Source organism: Cebus imitator, unplaced genomic scaffold, assembly GCF_001604975.1.
Source record: "Cebus imitator isolate Cc_AM_T3 unplaced genomic scaffold, Cebus_imitator-1.0 Scaffold37, whole genome shotgun sequence".
NCBI lineage: Eukaryota > Metazoa > Chordata > Mammalia > Primates > Cebidae > Cebus > Cebus imitator.
In genome coordinates, this window is record NW_016107352.1 from 5,343,618 (window position 1) to 5,358,399 (window position 14,782).

Genomic DNA, 14,782 nt, shown 5'->3' on the forward strand with positions numbered 1-14,782 from the left:
AACAATATGAATGTAGAAAAGAGACTTATAACATCTGTATGAAAACAATTGTTAGAACAAAAAAATGAATTGAAAAAATACCTTTTATTGTTTTAAATAGAGAAAAACATCTTATTTCTTAAATTTTTATTTGTAATAAAATAAATATAATGTAATATTTGCCTTCTTAAACTATTTTTAAGTATATAGTTTTTGTGATAAGTACCTTCGCATTGTTGTACAACAGATCTCTAGAACCAAAACTGAAACTCTGTACTCATTAAACAAAATGCCTCTTCTCTTCTCCCCACAGACCCTGACAACCACCATTCTGTTTTCTGTCTGTACAAATCTTACTCCTTTAGGTATCTCATATAAGTAGAATCATGCAGTATTTGTTTTATGACTGGCTTATTTTACTTAGCAATGTCTTCAAGCTTCATCCATGTTGTAGCATGTGTCAATTTCCCTTTAAAGCTGAATAATATTCCATTATATGTTTACACAACATTTTAAATTCATTCATCTGTCACTGAAGACTAGGGTTGCTTCCACCATTGGCTATTGTGTATAGTGCTACTGAGAACATGAGCCTATGTTCAAGTATCTCTTTGAGACTCTGCTTTCAATTCCTTTGGGAATGCTTATCTTACTGAGCCCCAGTCTTCATACAGAGTTATTTATTCTTTAAATATTTGAACAATGTGGGCAGAATCAATGTGGGGAAGGAGGAGACAGTGGCTGTAAAAAGTAGGCAGATAATAGTCTGTCCACTGTTTAAGGCTCTCTGCTTCATTGTTTCTCAAAGTTTTGTCCATGTATCACTTGCATTAGAATATCTGGTAAATTTTGGTTCTTAGGCCTTTCACCAGACTTTTCAAATCAGACTCTCTTGTGAGACACAGGAATTTGCACCCCAGGTGATTCTTATGTACACTGAAATGTGAGATGCACAGCGCATTGGCAATTAGACATCCTAGGATTTATCTGTGTTTATGCAGATGGAAGTCCTGTTGCCTGCTACTAATAGTGTTTTGCTTTTGGGGAGGCACATCCATCCCAGGATAGCCTATGATTTTCACTTTATTCTGTCTGCATATTTTAGCCCAAATAAAAGTCTCATAAATATAGTAAAGGAGGGCAGCACTGACTTTGCAAACCTAAACTTGGATCCAGGCCCATTCAGGTCCTTCTTCTCAGGCTCCTATTAGTGATTCACTTTTGCTGTCCGTCTGCTTCTTATCAGTGGGCCAGTGAACAGGTTAGAACTTCCTCCCTCAGGCCTTGTAGTATTTAGGCTTACCTGAGTTCTTAAAGGGACCAAATGTCCTTCCTGATGTGAACATTTTTAAGTATGGCATAGCAAATTATGATCCTAATTAGGGTAGTAATTTCTCACGTTCATCTTGTATAGCTGAATGACAAGTGTGATATCTTTAATAAAACCAACCAGCTTCTGCGTTTTGAAATTGAACTCTGTCTTCATCTAGTTATCACACTGTGCTATCTTTAACATGTGTGGTTTGCTTCTAATTATTACATGATCTGTGATTTGCAAGTGACTTTTTTCTTTTTATGGTACAGAATCTCACTTGCTCTGCTGTCCAGGTTGGAGTACAGTAGTGCGATCTCAGCTCACTGCAACCTCTACCTCCCGGGCTCAAGCAATCCTCCCGCCTCAGCTCTCCAAGTAGCTGGAACCATAGGCCCATGCTACCATGCTCAGCTAATTTTTGTATTTTTGGTAGACACAGGGTTTTACCATGTTGGCCAGGCCGTTCTTGAACTCCTGAGCTGAAGTGATCTGCCCACCTCATCCTCCCAAAGTGCTGGGATTACAGGCCTGAGCTACCGTGCCCGGCTGGAAGTCACTTTTTTCGATATCAACTTTTTTTTCAAATAATGTTTTTATTTTTCATGAAATATTCTCCTCTAACCTTTGTGTGATATAATAAGAACAAATTTAATATTTGACTTCCATTAAAAATAATGATACTGATTAATGATGTATGTTCTTTATTCTATTTTACTTTTTAATGAAAGGTGCTAGGAGGAAAAGGCCCTCATAAGAAAGCTTGTTCTTGTTATAGCTGGTTCATGATATGTTCCATTTAAATGATCATTCCTTAACCTATTAGGTACTCCCATAATTTTAGCTTTCGGCTCATTTCTACAACCATTTTTTTTTTTTTTTGATTTCTCATTTGCTTGGTTGAAATCTCTTTTTGAATGTAAGCTCTGTGAGGGCAGGGATGGTGTTACTGTAGTTCACATGGTGCCCAGCATGGTGCATTGGACATAGTAGGCATTCAGCAAACATTTGCTGAATGAAGGGGACTTAACTTGAGCCTGATTGTAATATATTTCATATACTGCATTTACTGTTTCTGCTACATATTTTCTTTGTAATTTTGTTACAGTACAATTTTTATATCCATCTAAAACCTCCATTTTAAGAGATTGAGAAGTTTGCATAACTAATATTTCTAGTTGGACTAGTTGATGTTGAGGAAAAAAAAGGTGACACATATTTGATCTCCTGGTGTCACTTTTTTTTCTGTGTAGAAAACTCTGGGCGGAACTCCTGACATCAGCTCATAATTTTACAAGTTTCTTCTGTTGGTTGAAAGGAGACTGAACACTCTTTGAGTATGAGTTACTTGATGCCAGTGTATCTCCAACCTGGGTTTGTATTATTGGTGATGGATCAATGCCATCATCCTTGCCCACTTGAGTCTTCATCAAGGATACCAGACCACCTGCATCCTTGCATTATGCGTTGCGTAATGCATGAGCCTGGGTTTTTTTTTTTTTTTTTTTCCATTTTTTTTCTCTTGAGACAGTCTTGTTCTGTTGCCTAGGCTGGAGAGCTGTTGTGCACCGTAGCCTCTGCCTCCCAGGTTCAAGCAATTCTCCTGCCATAGCCTACTGAGTAGCTGGGACTATAGGCATGCACCACAATGGCTGATTTCTGTGTTTTTAGGAGAGACGTGATTTTACCTTGTTGGCCAGGCTGGTCTTATACTCTCTACCTCAGCCTCCCAAAGTGTTGAGATTACAGGCGACAGTCACCATGCCTGGCTGGAGCATATTTTATTTTCTGTTTACTTATTTAGTCTTTAAGCTATACACACTAAAAATATTTTTTTTAATGGCAGTCCTGTTTGTTCTTAGCAGAGCCTGTAGAGCCTGTTGTCAGTGGAATGCTGAGAACTGCCCTTTGTAGAGCTTTCTATTGGCAGCATTTTGGGACTCAAGCTGAGGAATGGTTGACCCAACTTATGCTTCCAGCAGTATATAAATTTACTATGACATGGGAAACATATTAACAGCAGCAACAACAAAAAACCTTTCAAGATGCAAATTTATATAGCATAATATAATATTGTACTAATGTATATGTACAAAATTAATTTGGCCTTTTTAGTTTCTAGCCTTCCAGCCTAAAAGTAAGAATGCCTAGGCTTAATTGTTTTTAACAAACTGTTAAATGGCTGAATTAATGTTTTGGGGTTCCTTCAAGATCTTCCAGAAAAATTATTACCCCATAGCTACAAAGTCAAGACTCAGAACTAAGGACATCAGTAAAGCCCAAGGCAAGTTAATTAAGAGCAGGCCGGTAGGACTGACCAGTGGATATGACCTCATTTAGATTTGTTGATGTTCTTGCTTTCCAGACTAAACATGCTTAACATTCAGTGTGACCCAATGCTGTTAAAGTAGTAAGCAAGTTTTTGAGCTATGTGATTTGAATAGCAATCACATTTAAAATCTAACATGATACATAAAAGTTGTGTAGAAATATGTATGAAAATCCACACTAATATCTTTTAATGTAGACTACGAGTTCTGGTGAACCCTTAGTTTGAAACTTCCTTTATATTTTAGCAATAATTTATACTTCTTTTTATTAGCTCTTAGTGAGTATGTATGCAGCATTATCTTTCTTACTGTCCTTCTCCCACCTACAGTCAAATCAACAGATGTTTATTGAGCATTCACTTTGCATGTGCCCATTCCTTCCTTTGCCAATTTTGGGTGTTAATAATTTTGGTATGCTAATTTATTACATGCTCTGTGCCATTTTAATTTGCTTTTCTTTAATTCGCAGTCAGCTTGAACCCTTTCCTATATTTGTTTGCTAACTGCATTCCTTCTTCTATGGCTTAGCTGTTCCTATTCTTGGCTCATTTTCCTTTGAGGTTATAATAGTTGTCAACAGAATCCTGACCAGGCTCCTGGGCAAGCCATGTCTTAACCAATTAGTACTTTTGTTTTCTCTCTATTCCTCTTTTCTTCATTATGGTGGAAAACAGACTAAATGGACAGAATTAGAAAAAGTAGGAAGGGAAACTAAGCTGAATTGGAGGAGACTTAAATGTAATGTGTTTAAAACTGAATTGGATAACTTAACTCAAGCTTTGATAAGTAATGGGGAAGCACCGGGGTATTATGGAATACTTTGTCATTGTCAACAGACTTGGGTTTTAGTACCAGCCCTGCCTCTGTTAAATGAATGCAATAAAGCCCACCTCATGACACTGCCAGAGCATTAAATAAGATTACATGTAAGGGCCTTCTCCTGTCATCCTCTCTGTCTTTGTTTGTTTGGGCTACTATAACAGAATACCGTAAATTGCTTGGCTTATAAACAACAGAAATTTATTTCTCGCAGTTCTGGAAGCTGAGAAGTCCAAGATCAAGATGCTGACAGGTTTGGAGTCTGATGAGGGCCCACTTTTTGTTTCGAGGAAGGCATCTTCTCTTTCACATGGCAGAAGGGGACAACACAGCTCTCTTCAGCCCCTTATAAGGGCACTAATCATGCTCATGAGGGCTCCACCCTCATGACCTCCTGACTTCACAAAGGCTCCACCTCATACTACCAACACATTGGGGATTAGGTTTCAACATATGAATTTTGCAGGGGTTGGGGAGTACACACACATTCAGTCCATAGATTCTCCTATGCTAAATTAGCATGTCACTAATTGCTACATGCAAAGACAGAATAGCAGTTGAAACCAAGACCTTGCCCTGGCTTCCCATACTTCTCTGCAATTAGTGTCTAATATGTTTTCCCATTTAATCTTTATAACAACCTTAGTATGTATCATTATTCCCATTTTTCAGATGAGGAACTTGAGGCCCTGAGAAGTAACTTGCACAAGATCATAGATTTGGTAAAGGATTTGGGTAGAGTTCTGCCAAATTTCAAAGCCATTCTCTTTCCACAGTGCCAGGCTGCCTAGATTAATGAGTGTGACTGAAGAATGAAAAGGAGTTAATGGTGTGGCCATTCCCCTGTTCTTTCCACTACTTCACTTGGTGAATGACTAATAGGCAAACACTCCCAGAGGGTATTTGCATTTTAAAAGTGAGCTCATTAACCCTAATGAATCTCTAATTGGTGAAATTTGTGGGGGAGATATTTTTAAGTACTGGGGCTTTCTCCTGTGTCTTCAAGGTGCCTGACTATCTTTTTATTCTTTATAGATTATCAGCTATTCTGGAATCAGAATCCTATAGCAGAGTGAGGTCACATACTGCTAGTCTGCCCCAAATGCATTAACAGAGAGTCATGAATTAAACGGGAGCCGGGAAAAAATATCATCAAAAGGAAAAAAGCATGAGTTAGCATTCTCTAAAATGAATGTCCAAAAGCAAATAAATTTGGCCATATAGAGGGTCTTCCAAAGAGTCAGGTGAAAAGAATATATTTTATAACCAAATTTAACTTTAGAAATGTTATATCAGCGTTTCTCATGGTGTGTTAATGAAGCTTTGCAAGATGTTTAATAGGTGCCAGGTGAATAAAATGGCTCCGTAGTCAAATACACTATGAAAAAATTTTTTTAAGTTTCTTTACTGCAGAATTTCTCAGATGCTAAAGTGCATTAGGAAATCAGCTGGAAGAGAATTCACATTCTGAAGGTTTTTCTCATATTTTTGACCATAGAAGTGTTTTTTTTTTTCTTGTGAACCCCTTGGAACCAGTGCTTTGTAGATTAAATTCTCAGTTATAGAGTTCTAGATAAATCCTCTCTAATTAAAGAAAAGAAAAAGAAAAACAGTTTCTGTATTCACAGCCCTTTGCATGCAGGCAGGCTCCAACCCAGTCCACAGCAGCCCATTTCCAGTTTTGTTGGGCTCAAAGCCATGCCAATAACAGCCCTCTTCCCCAGATGAGATCTGGTGGATTGAGGCGGGAGAAAAGGAACAGATGAAGACCAAATTCTCATCTTTACTGCCTATAAAGATGATCTTGAAGAATGTGGCTTATAACAGGGAGCAAAAGGGCTTCCTAATCTGAATCTCAGAATTAGATTGAGTTTGTAAACCAAAAGTAAAATCTAAACCCCCACAACGGACTGAATGGACCCCCTCTGGGCCAAGGAAAAACTGAAAAACTGAATTCCCAATAGTGACAGGAAGGGAGGTTGGAGATCTTGTTATACCCCCTCCCTTTTGGGGTTTAGGAGCAACTGACTAGGTGTTACCAGAGAGATCATAAGACTGACAAAACAGACTGTTTGTAGCAATAAGATAACAAATTCCAACCTGACACTGGTATAGGATCTCATGACAGATAGCAGACCCTGACCCTGAAGGAAATACAAATATTTTACCCTAAAATATATTTCCTTGACATTGTTTGAAATGGCACTGCAAAGCTGACTTTTGTGGGGGAATTGCATATGTAGAGAATCTCCTTTCCTTTCTAGGTCTTTCCTGGATTTAGGAGAGATTAAATAAAAGACTGACACCTGTAAGGTCTGAAGAAAAGACATTGAGGATATTCTCTCTAGGGCTGTTACCTGAAAGCATCATCTGCTTAAGGAGAAACTTGGCTTCCACAATGCCCTTCATCTTAACTCAAGCATTTACTTCTAGTCTTTAGATACAGCTAAACTCCTTCAACCAACTGCCTATCAGAAAATCTTTGAATCCAACTATGACTTGTAAGAACCCCTCCTCCCCACTTTGAGATATCCCAAATTTTTAGGCTGAACTAGTGTATACCTTACCATGTATTGATTTATGTCTTCACCTGTAACTTCTGTCTCTCTAAAATATATAAAACTAAACTGTAACCTGACTACCTCAGGCACACTTTCTCAGGACCTCCTGAGACTGTTTCATGGGTCGTGGACATACACATTGGATCCGAATAAACCTCTCCAAATATTTTACAGAGCTTGGCTTTTTTGTCAGCCAGTTCCACTGAGTTACAGAATATGCTGAGGCTGGCCAAGTTTTTCCCCAAGTAAGAGGACGTTTCTGTGGAGGATCAGAGCAGACAGCAACAGGCTGCCTGTGTTCCTTCCATTCTTAAGAAAGGGAAGAAGTTACCGGAAAGGAATCCTGATCTTGGGGAGGGTTCTTAGATCTCTTGCAAGAAATAATTTGGGGTGAGTCTACAGAGTGAAGAAAGAAAGTTTATTAAGCAGTAAAGGAGTAAAAGAATGGCTGCTCCATAGGCAGAGCAGCTGCAAAGGCTGCTGGTTGGCTATTTTTATGGTTATTTCTTGATTATATGCTAAACAAGGATGAATTATTTATGAGTTTTTAAGGATAGGGGCAGGGATTTCCCAAGACTGAGGGTTTCTCGTCCTTGTAGACCTTACAGGATAACTTTGTAAACTGTCATGATGCTGGTGGGAGTATTATTTAGCATGCTAACACATTGTAATTAGCATATAATGAACATTGAGGATGAGGAGAGATTACTTTCATCACCATTTTGGTTTTGGCTGGCTTTTTTACTGCATCCTCATTTATCAACAGGGTGTTTGTGATGTTTATCTTGTGATCTATCCCATCCTGTGACTAACAATGTCTAATATCCTGGGGATGCGGCCCAGCAGGTCTAAGCCTCATTTCACCCAGACCCTATTCAAGTTAGAGTCGCTGGTTCAAATGCCTCTGATAAGGGGACAGAACCACTGCAGCCAGGTCCTCCCAAATGCACCAACCAATGGACAGGACAATGGAGGGAGGCTTGGGGTGAATGTTAATGGCATTTCCTCCTTGTTGAAGAAAGCGTAAGGGAAGTGACCTCATAGGGTTAACAAGAATTTGAAATATCCAAAAGAAATTTATGGATACAATTAAACATTCTTCATGCCGTACTTTGACCCATTTGTAACCAAAATTCATGTAACACGGGATACTGACCATTTGTATCCCCATTGTTCCTATAGATATGATTCTAGTTTTTAAGATAGTATCTCTGACACTAGAATCATAAGATTCTGTTGAAGAATTACTTAAGCAGATCCTGGATTCTGGTGGAACAACTGACACCAACCAGTTTAAAGACCCCCACAGAGGAACAAAATCAGCAAGAGAATACCGTTTCTTCATCTCCCTGTCCCATGACTTCACCCTGCACTTTTCAACCAGTCAGTGGTCTCCACACTTTGGCTCACTCCGAAACCCTTAAAAACCCTACCCCTAAACTCCTCTGGCAGACAGATTTGAGTTTTCTTCATGTCTTCTTAGTCGGTGGCCCTAAGATTAAACTTCTTTCGCTGCTGCAGCCCAGTGTCTCAGTGTATTAGTCTGTTTATGTTGCTGTAAAGGAATACCTGAGAAGGGCAATTTATAAAGAAAAGAGGTTGAGGTTTATTTTGCCCCAGGGTTCTGTAGGCTATACAGGAAGCATGATGCTGTCAACCACTTCTGGTCAGGGTTTCAGGAAGCTTACGATCATGGCAGAAGGTGAAGGGGAACCAGCGTGTCACACGGAAAGAGACGAAGCGAGAGAGATGCCAGACTCTTAAAATAGCCACCTCTCACATGAACTAATAGAGTGAGAACTCATTACCACAGGGAGGGCACTTCATGTGGGATTTGCCCACATGACCCAAAGGTCCCACCTGCAACATTGGGGATTACATTTCAACATAAAATTTGGAGGGGACACACATCCAAACCATAGCACTCAGTATATTGACTTACCACATGCATAGGACAATGAACCTATTATGCTTTCATAAGGAGCGGGAACCACGCGTCTGCTCCATCACCTACCCGCCACCAACCCCTTTAGACAAGCCTCCTCTGGGTGACCCAAGTAGGCATTGGGTTCCTCTCCTATGACTGGAAATTTCTCTCCTTTCCAATTTCCTTTATACCTACTGCTCATTCTTCACCACCATTTCAACCATCTTCACCCAGTAGAATGGGATCATGATGATACTCTAATGACCATTCCTTTCTCACCTCCTTATATAGCTAAAACATCATCCAGCTTTTCTTTTTTTTTGAGATGGGGTCTTGCTTTATTGCCCAGGCTCGAGTGCAGTGGTGTGATCTTGGCTCACTGCAACCTCCACGTCCCAGATTCAAGCAATTGTCCTGCCTCAACCTCCCCAGTAGTTAGGATTATAGGCCTGTGCCACCAAGCCAGGCTATTTTTTGTATTCTTATTAGAGATGAGGTTTCACCGTGTTTGCCAGGCTGGTCTCGAACTCCAGACCTCAAGTGATCCACCTGTTTCAACCTTCCAAAGTGCTGGAATACAGGCATAAGCCACTGTGCCTGGCCATCATTCAACTTTTTAACCCAGAAAAGATGGAAGGCATGTATTTCTCTAAAACAGACTGGAAAACTACAGGCTGCCACTTGTTTTTGTAAACAAAATTTTACTGGAACACGGCCACACTCATTAGTTTACATATTTTCTGTGGCTGCTTGTGGCTACAATGGTGGAGTTGTGAAGTTGTGACAGAGACCTTATGGGCTGCAAAAACTAAAATGTTTGCTATCTGGCCCTTTACAAAAAAAAAAAAAAATTGCCAACTCATCAGCTAAAATATAGATGGATTTCATGTCAGTCCTTTAAGTTCTGAAAGAGCTTCATTAGTATGTATATGTAGCCTTTATCATTTACTCACTCTAAATAAAAGCTACATTTGAAACAAAGAGAATTGCATGGCTGTATTATAAGGACAATTTTTGCATCTTGTAAAATAGTTTCTAGCCTTGCAAACTTCTTGAAAAATATGAAGGAGACTGTGTGTTTGCTTTGAAGGACCAGAAGGAAGAATAGAGTCTTGCACTAGTGAGAAGTATTATTAGAAAGGGAAGAAAACAGATAATCTGTGGAGCCTATGAAAGCAAAAAGGAGTAATGAAAACTGCAGGACAAGAAGGCACAAGATCCTGACTTCAGAGCTCCCTGTCAGAGCCCTTGGCTCCTCTCTTCACACCCTGTTCGCTAACTCAGAGTCTAGATTCCTCCCACCTTGGTCCTCATGCATTGGAACTTTTCACCAGACCATAGAATCACCAGAGATGTCAGGAGATGGTGGTCTGCTCCTACTGTGACAGCTTTCTATGTGGGAGACCTTGGGCAGGCCACTGAGTGCTTCTGCCCCTTTGGGTTCACTCACCTGGAAACTGGTGGGTGGGTAGAGTTATCCTACTGGGCTTGCCCAACGGTAATCAAATGTGATGTGTTTTAAAAGCCTATATGAAAGATAAGGTATTATGAAATTGTCAGTTTTTGTTTTTGTTAAAATGTCTGAGTTGCAAATGAAATTTTTTAATCTGTCTAACATACAAAGTTAACTTATATGTGAAAACTAAACTACCTTATTTCATATTTCTCACATCCATTTTTGCTTATTTATTGTTATAGTATTTAACTTTTATATGGATTAGAGAAAATATAGAAAACAACTGAATTTTTACCATAATGAAATAATTCTTCAGTGGGTGGAAAAAAACTTCAAAAATTACATTTCATTGTGACCTATTTTTTACTGTTTGTTGTTTGTTCAGCTTTCATTTTTTTGCCTTTGTTTACAGAGAAACAATCTTGCAGATGGCAATTTTCCTTGTAATCAGTTATTGTCCTATCTGAGTCATCACCAGACATGGCATTACAGTAAATAGTGATTCTGAAATTGCTTCCAGGCAGATGTGTTGTGTAAAGTTAAGAACACTGGCTGATAACCTTTCTGGTTGTTCAAGCAGTAGGGAGAAAGTTTTGAATAGATATACACCTTGAAATCAGAAAATGGCAAAGGAAGACAGACTTCGTGCTGTATGATTTTAACCAAATATAGTGTTTGTGTAGCTATGGATGGAATACTTTTCAAAAGATAAATAACATTTATTTGAGGAAAGGACCTTTTATAGTGAACTAGATGTATTTTCTTAGAAACACCATGCATGTGCATTGTTAAACACAACCTTGACCTTGTTGTACAGACATTTGTATTGCCTTGGCCACTCAGGTTGCTGTGGTCTCACGTGTGTGACTAAGCAAACCAAGCTCCTCTATGCATTGGTTTCTCCAGTGTAAATTGGAGGTTCTCTTATCCCTCACTTTCAGACATGGGATATTTCTTTGTTTCACAAATATGTTTTTACAACAATGTATGCTCAAATATAGTTTTTATCATGTATCATAAAGTATTGTCATAGTTTTACAGTGAACTACAAAGAGAAGTTCACTAATTTATTCTATTAATGTTTATTGAACACCTATTGTGTTGCTGGGCCCTGCCCGATAATGATAATATTGCGCAAAACAGAGAACAAAGTGATAGGCTGGAATATGCATTATAAATATTTTGTGGGTCAATTTATCTTAAATAAGCTACCAGTTTAGTTCTTGTTTCATGGTTTTATAATTTAACAACATTATTTATATTTTTTATTACTTTAATCACACTTTATTTTATATTTTATTTTATTACAATAGGTTTTGGGGGAACAGGTGGTGTTTGGTTACATGAATAGGCTCTTTAGTGGTGATTTCTGAGATTTTGGTGCACCTATCACGCAAGCAGTGTACACTGTACCCAATGTGTAGTCTTTTATCCCTTTCCACCCTGCAGCCTTTCCCCCAAGTCCCCAAAGTCCATTTTATCATTCTTGTTAACAGGCTTATGTATAATCCTTTACAATTTTCTTGAAACTCTTTCTTAATTATAGCCACTAGTAAACTAAACTTTTGTGTTGCGTACGTAGAAATTAAGCTTAGACAAGATTTTACACTTTATCTCCAATCAAGACTCATGACTTTTCCTTACATTAACAAATTTCTAACCATTAGTGTCAGTTAAGCCATCATTTATTTCTTTGGTAATCTTCCCTGCTGTGGACATTCCTAAGATGGCCCAATTTTATAGAAAGAACAATTTACAAATTGCTAAATTAGCATCTGATTATACTTCAAAAAAGTAGTCTAATAGATAGTCTCTATATGTAATGTGTTAATCACAAACCATTAGCGATAACTAATAAATTAAAATGGATGAATTATTAAATTCTGCTTATACTTACCCAAGTGTGTTTATGTCTACCTTATGTCCTTCAAGCCAGCCTACTCACCAACTTAATTTAGCAGTGTAACCCTTTAGCCAGGCATTAGCCTTAGGAATCAAAATATTAACTGAAGGCTAATTCATGCATTTGTTCATTATTCTTCCCCACTATAACGATTGTCTGGCATCTGGTTAATTATTACATATAAACATACACACCTACTCCAAGGCAAATCCACAGATACACAAATGCTTACAAAGGGTAAGACTTAGATGAAAAACTAATTTGGAGGACATCCATATCATAAAGAGTCTGTATTTCAACAAAATTTGCCTTAAGTCATAAGTTTTCCAAGTTTATTTGAAATATGACTTGACTTATAAAATATGAATTTATTTGATTTTTCCAGAGTAAATCTGTATGAAATAGGATATATTTAGGTTGTGTGTATATGTATTTATGAATGATATATGAGCCCCATATATAATTGTTGTTCTTAGAAAGTTAGCTTGTTTACTTTGAAACAAAGGAAATAGTGGTTTCTTCCATGATGTGAAACATGTAACAAAAAATACTTCAAACAGAGAGCAGGTAGTTTGGCCTCAGTAATATGGTCAAGTTTTTTAAACAAATATATTTTACTTCATAGGAGATACATCAAGTGAGCAAAGAATGTCAGCAAGAGGCAAAACTTCGGATGTAGAAGCTAACCAATCTTTGGAGGTAAGTGAAACAAAGTTAAGTCCTTTTTGGTGAAACTGAACAAGTCACTATGATTACATATGCCTCTGGGGATGAATAGTAACTTCTGCTCTTGCTATGCCATAGTGCCTGAATACAGAGAAACAAGTGGCCTGCTGAAAGTCAGTGGATAGCAGCACAGGGAGCGACTTCCCACGTGCTAAACTCTTTTAGTGCTGGAAGTGGAAACTTTCTGTTAAAACAAAACAGAAATAGAGTCCTTAAGTTAAAACATTTAAACTATTTTTAATTGAGTGATTATTTACAAAACATTTCAGTAAATAGGCAGTACATAAACTTAGAGAGAAAGGCTTAAAAATAATCCATTCAACACACTATTGCCTTACTATTTCCAGCATCAAAGCACACTTCTTGAAAGTATTCTGTAGAAAAACTAGGGTATTTGTTCTTTTTCATGTGAGAAAACTATTGGCTCTTTAAGGGCAAATGTGAAAATGTAGTTAGGATACTTTTGAATGCTATATAGAAATATACTAACATTATTTAATCACCGAAATAATCATCTTTAAGACTTAAGGGCAATTTTAAGTACTAGGGTGGAATGATTATCTTGAAATTTGAAACTTTCTACACGGTGACACAACTCTACTGGTATTCTAGTTGTAGCACATGAGGGTATTGCTGCATACAACTAGAGGGAAGTCAGGGACCTCGCCAGTGCGATTCACCATGGTTCCTTAATGCCTAGCACATAGTAGGTAGTTGAAAAGATTTGTTAAATAAATAAGTTAGTACAATCATGAGTTATAAGTAGAGAGTAATATTTATTTTAAGAGATACTTTTATTTTTTATATTTATATTTTTCACAGTGAGCAAATATTTTACAATCAAGGAAAAATCATCTTATTTAAAACATCTTATTTAAAGATGTGATATAGGAAGTAAATTCATGAGGAGGAAGAAAATAATCATCTTTCTCATAAAACTGTTCATTCTTTCACTTATGCATGCAACAAGTACTTATTAAGGATTGACTATACTCAAGGTGCTGTACATAGAGCTGAATGTATAATGGTGAAAGTAAGATACAAGGACAAAGAACAATGTATAGGTTATATGTTGAAGCAACTTGATCTCTTTCATTTATTCAAACATTTATTGAGGCTGGGCGTAGTGGCCCATACCCATGGTCCTAGCACTTTGGGAGGCCAAGGAAGGAGGATCGCTTGAGGCTAGGAGTTTGCAACCAGCCTGGGCAACACTGAGAGACTCATCTCTACAAAAAATTTAAAAATTCGCTGGGTGTGGTGGCATACGCCTGTAGTCCCAGCTACTCAGAAGGCTGAGGTGGCAGAATTGCTTGAGCCCAGGATTTCAAGGCTGCAGTGAGCTGTAATCGCCCAGCCTGGGTGGCAGAAACATGTAGTGAGTGCTGACCATAAGTAGCATGTCTGATAGGAAATAAAAGTGGTTATGTTTGGGATTTGGGAAACAACCACCAGGATGGTTCAAAAATCATCCGTGATTACTTGAGTTTAGTTGCTTAGTGTCTTCTTTTATCTGGGGTGTTAACAGCAAAATACCATAAACTGGATATCTTATTAATAACAGAAATTTATTTCTTTAGTTCAGGAGGCTGGAAAGGCCAAGGTCAAGGTACTGGCAGATTTGTGTCTGGTGAAGGCCCGTTTTTTTGTTTGTTTGTTTGCTCTCTGGCTGTGTTCTCACATGATAAAGGGAGAACTCTGGTCTCTTCAGCCCCTTATAAGGGCACTAATCCCATTAATGCAGACTCTCCTCTCCCACCTCTCACCTC

The 14,782-nt window shown here is 38.1% G+C and overlaps 1 protein-coding gene across 3 annotated transcripts in view; it reads left to right on the forward strand.

Moving 5' to 3' along the window:
• Nucleotides 1-14,782, forward strand: part of UMAD1 (UBAP1-MVB12-associated (UMA) domain containing 1) — a 240,548-nt gene that overhangs the window by 151,562 nt on the left and 74,204 nt on the right. For all 3 annotated transcript variants that reach the window (XM_017525083.1, XM_017525082.2, XM_037737301.1), the window contains exon 3: nt 12,913-12,986. In XM_017525083.1, the coding sequence (XP_017380572.1) occupies nt 12,913-12,986 (74 nt within the window). The remainder of the gene's footprint in view (nt 1-12,912; nt 12,987-14,782) is intronic.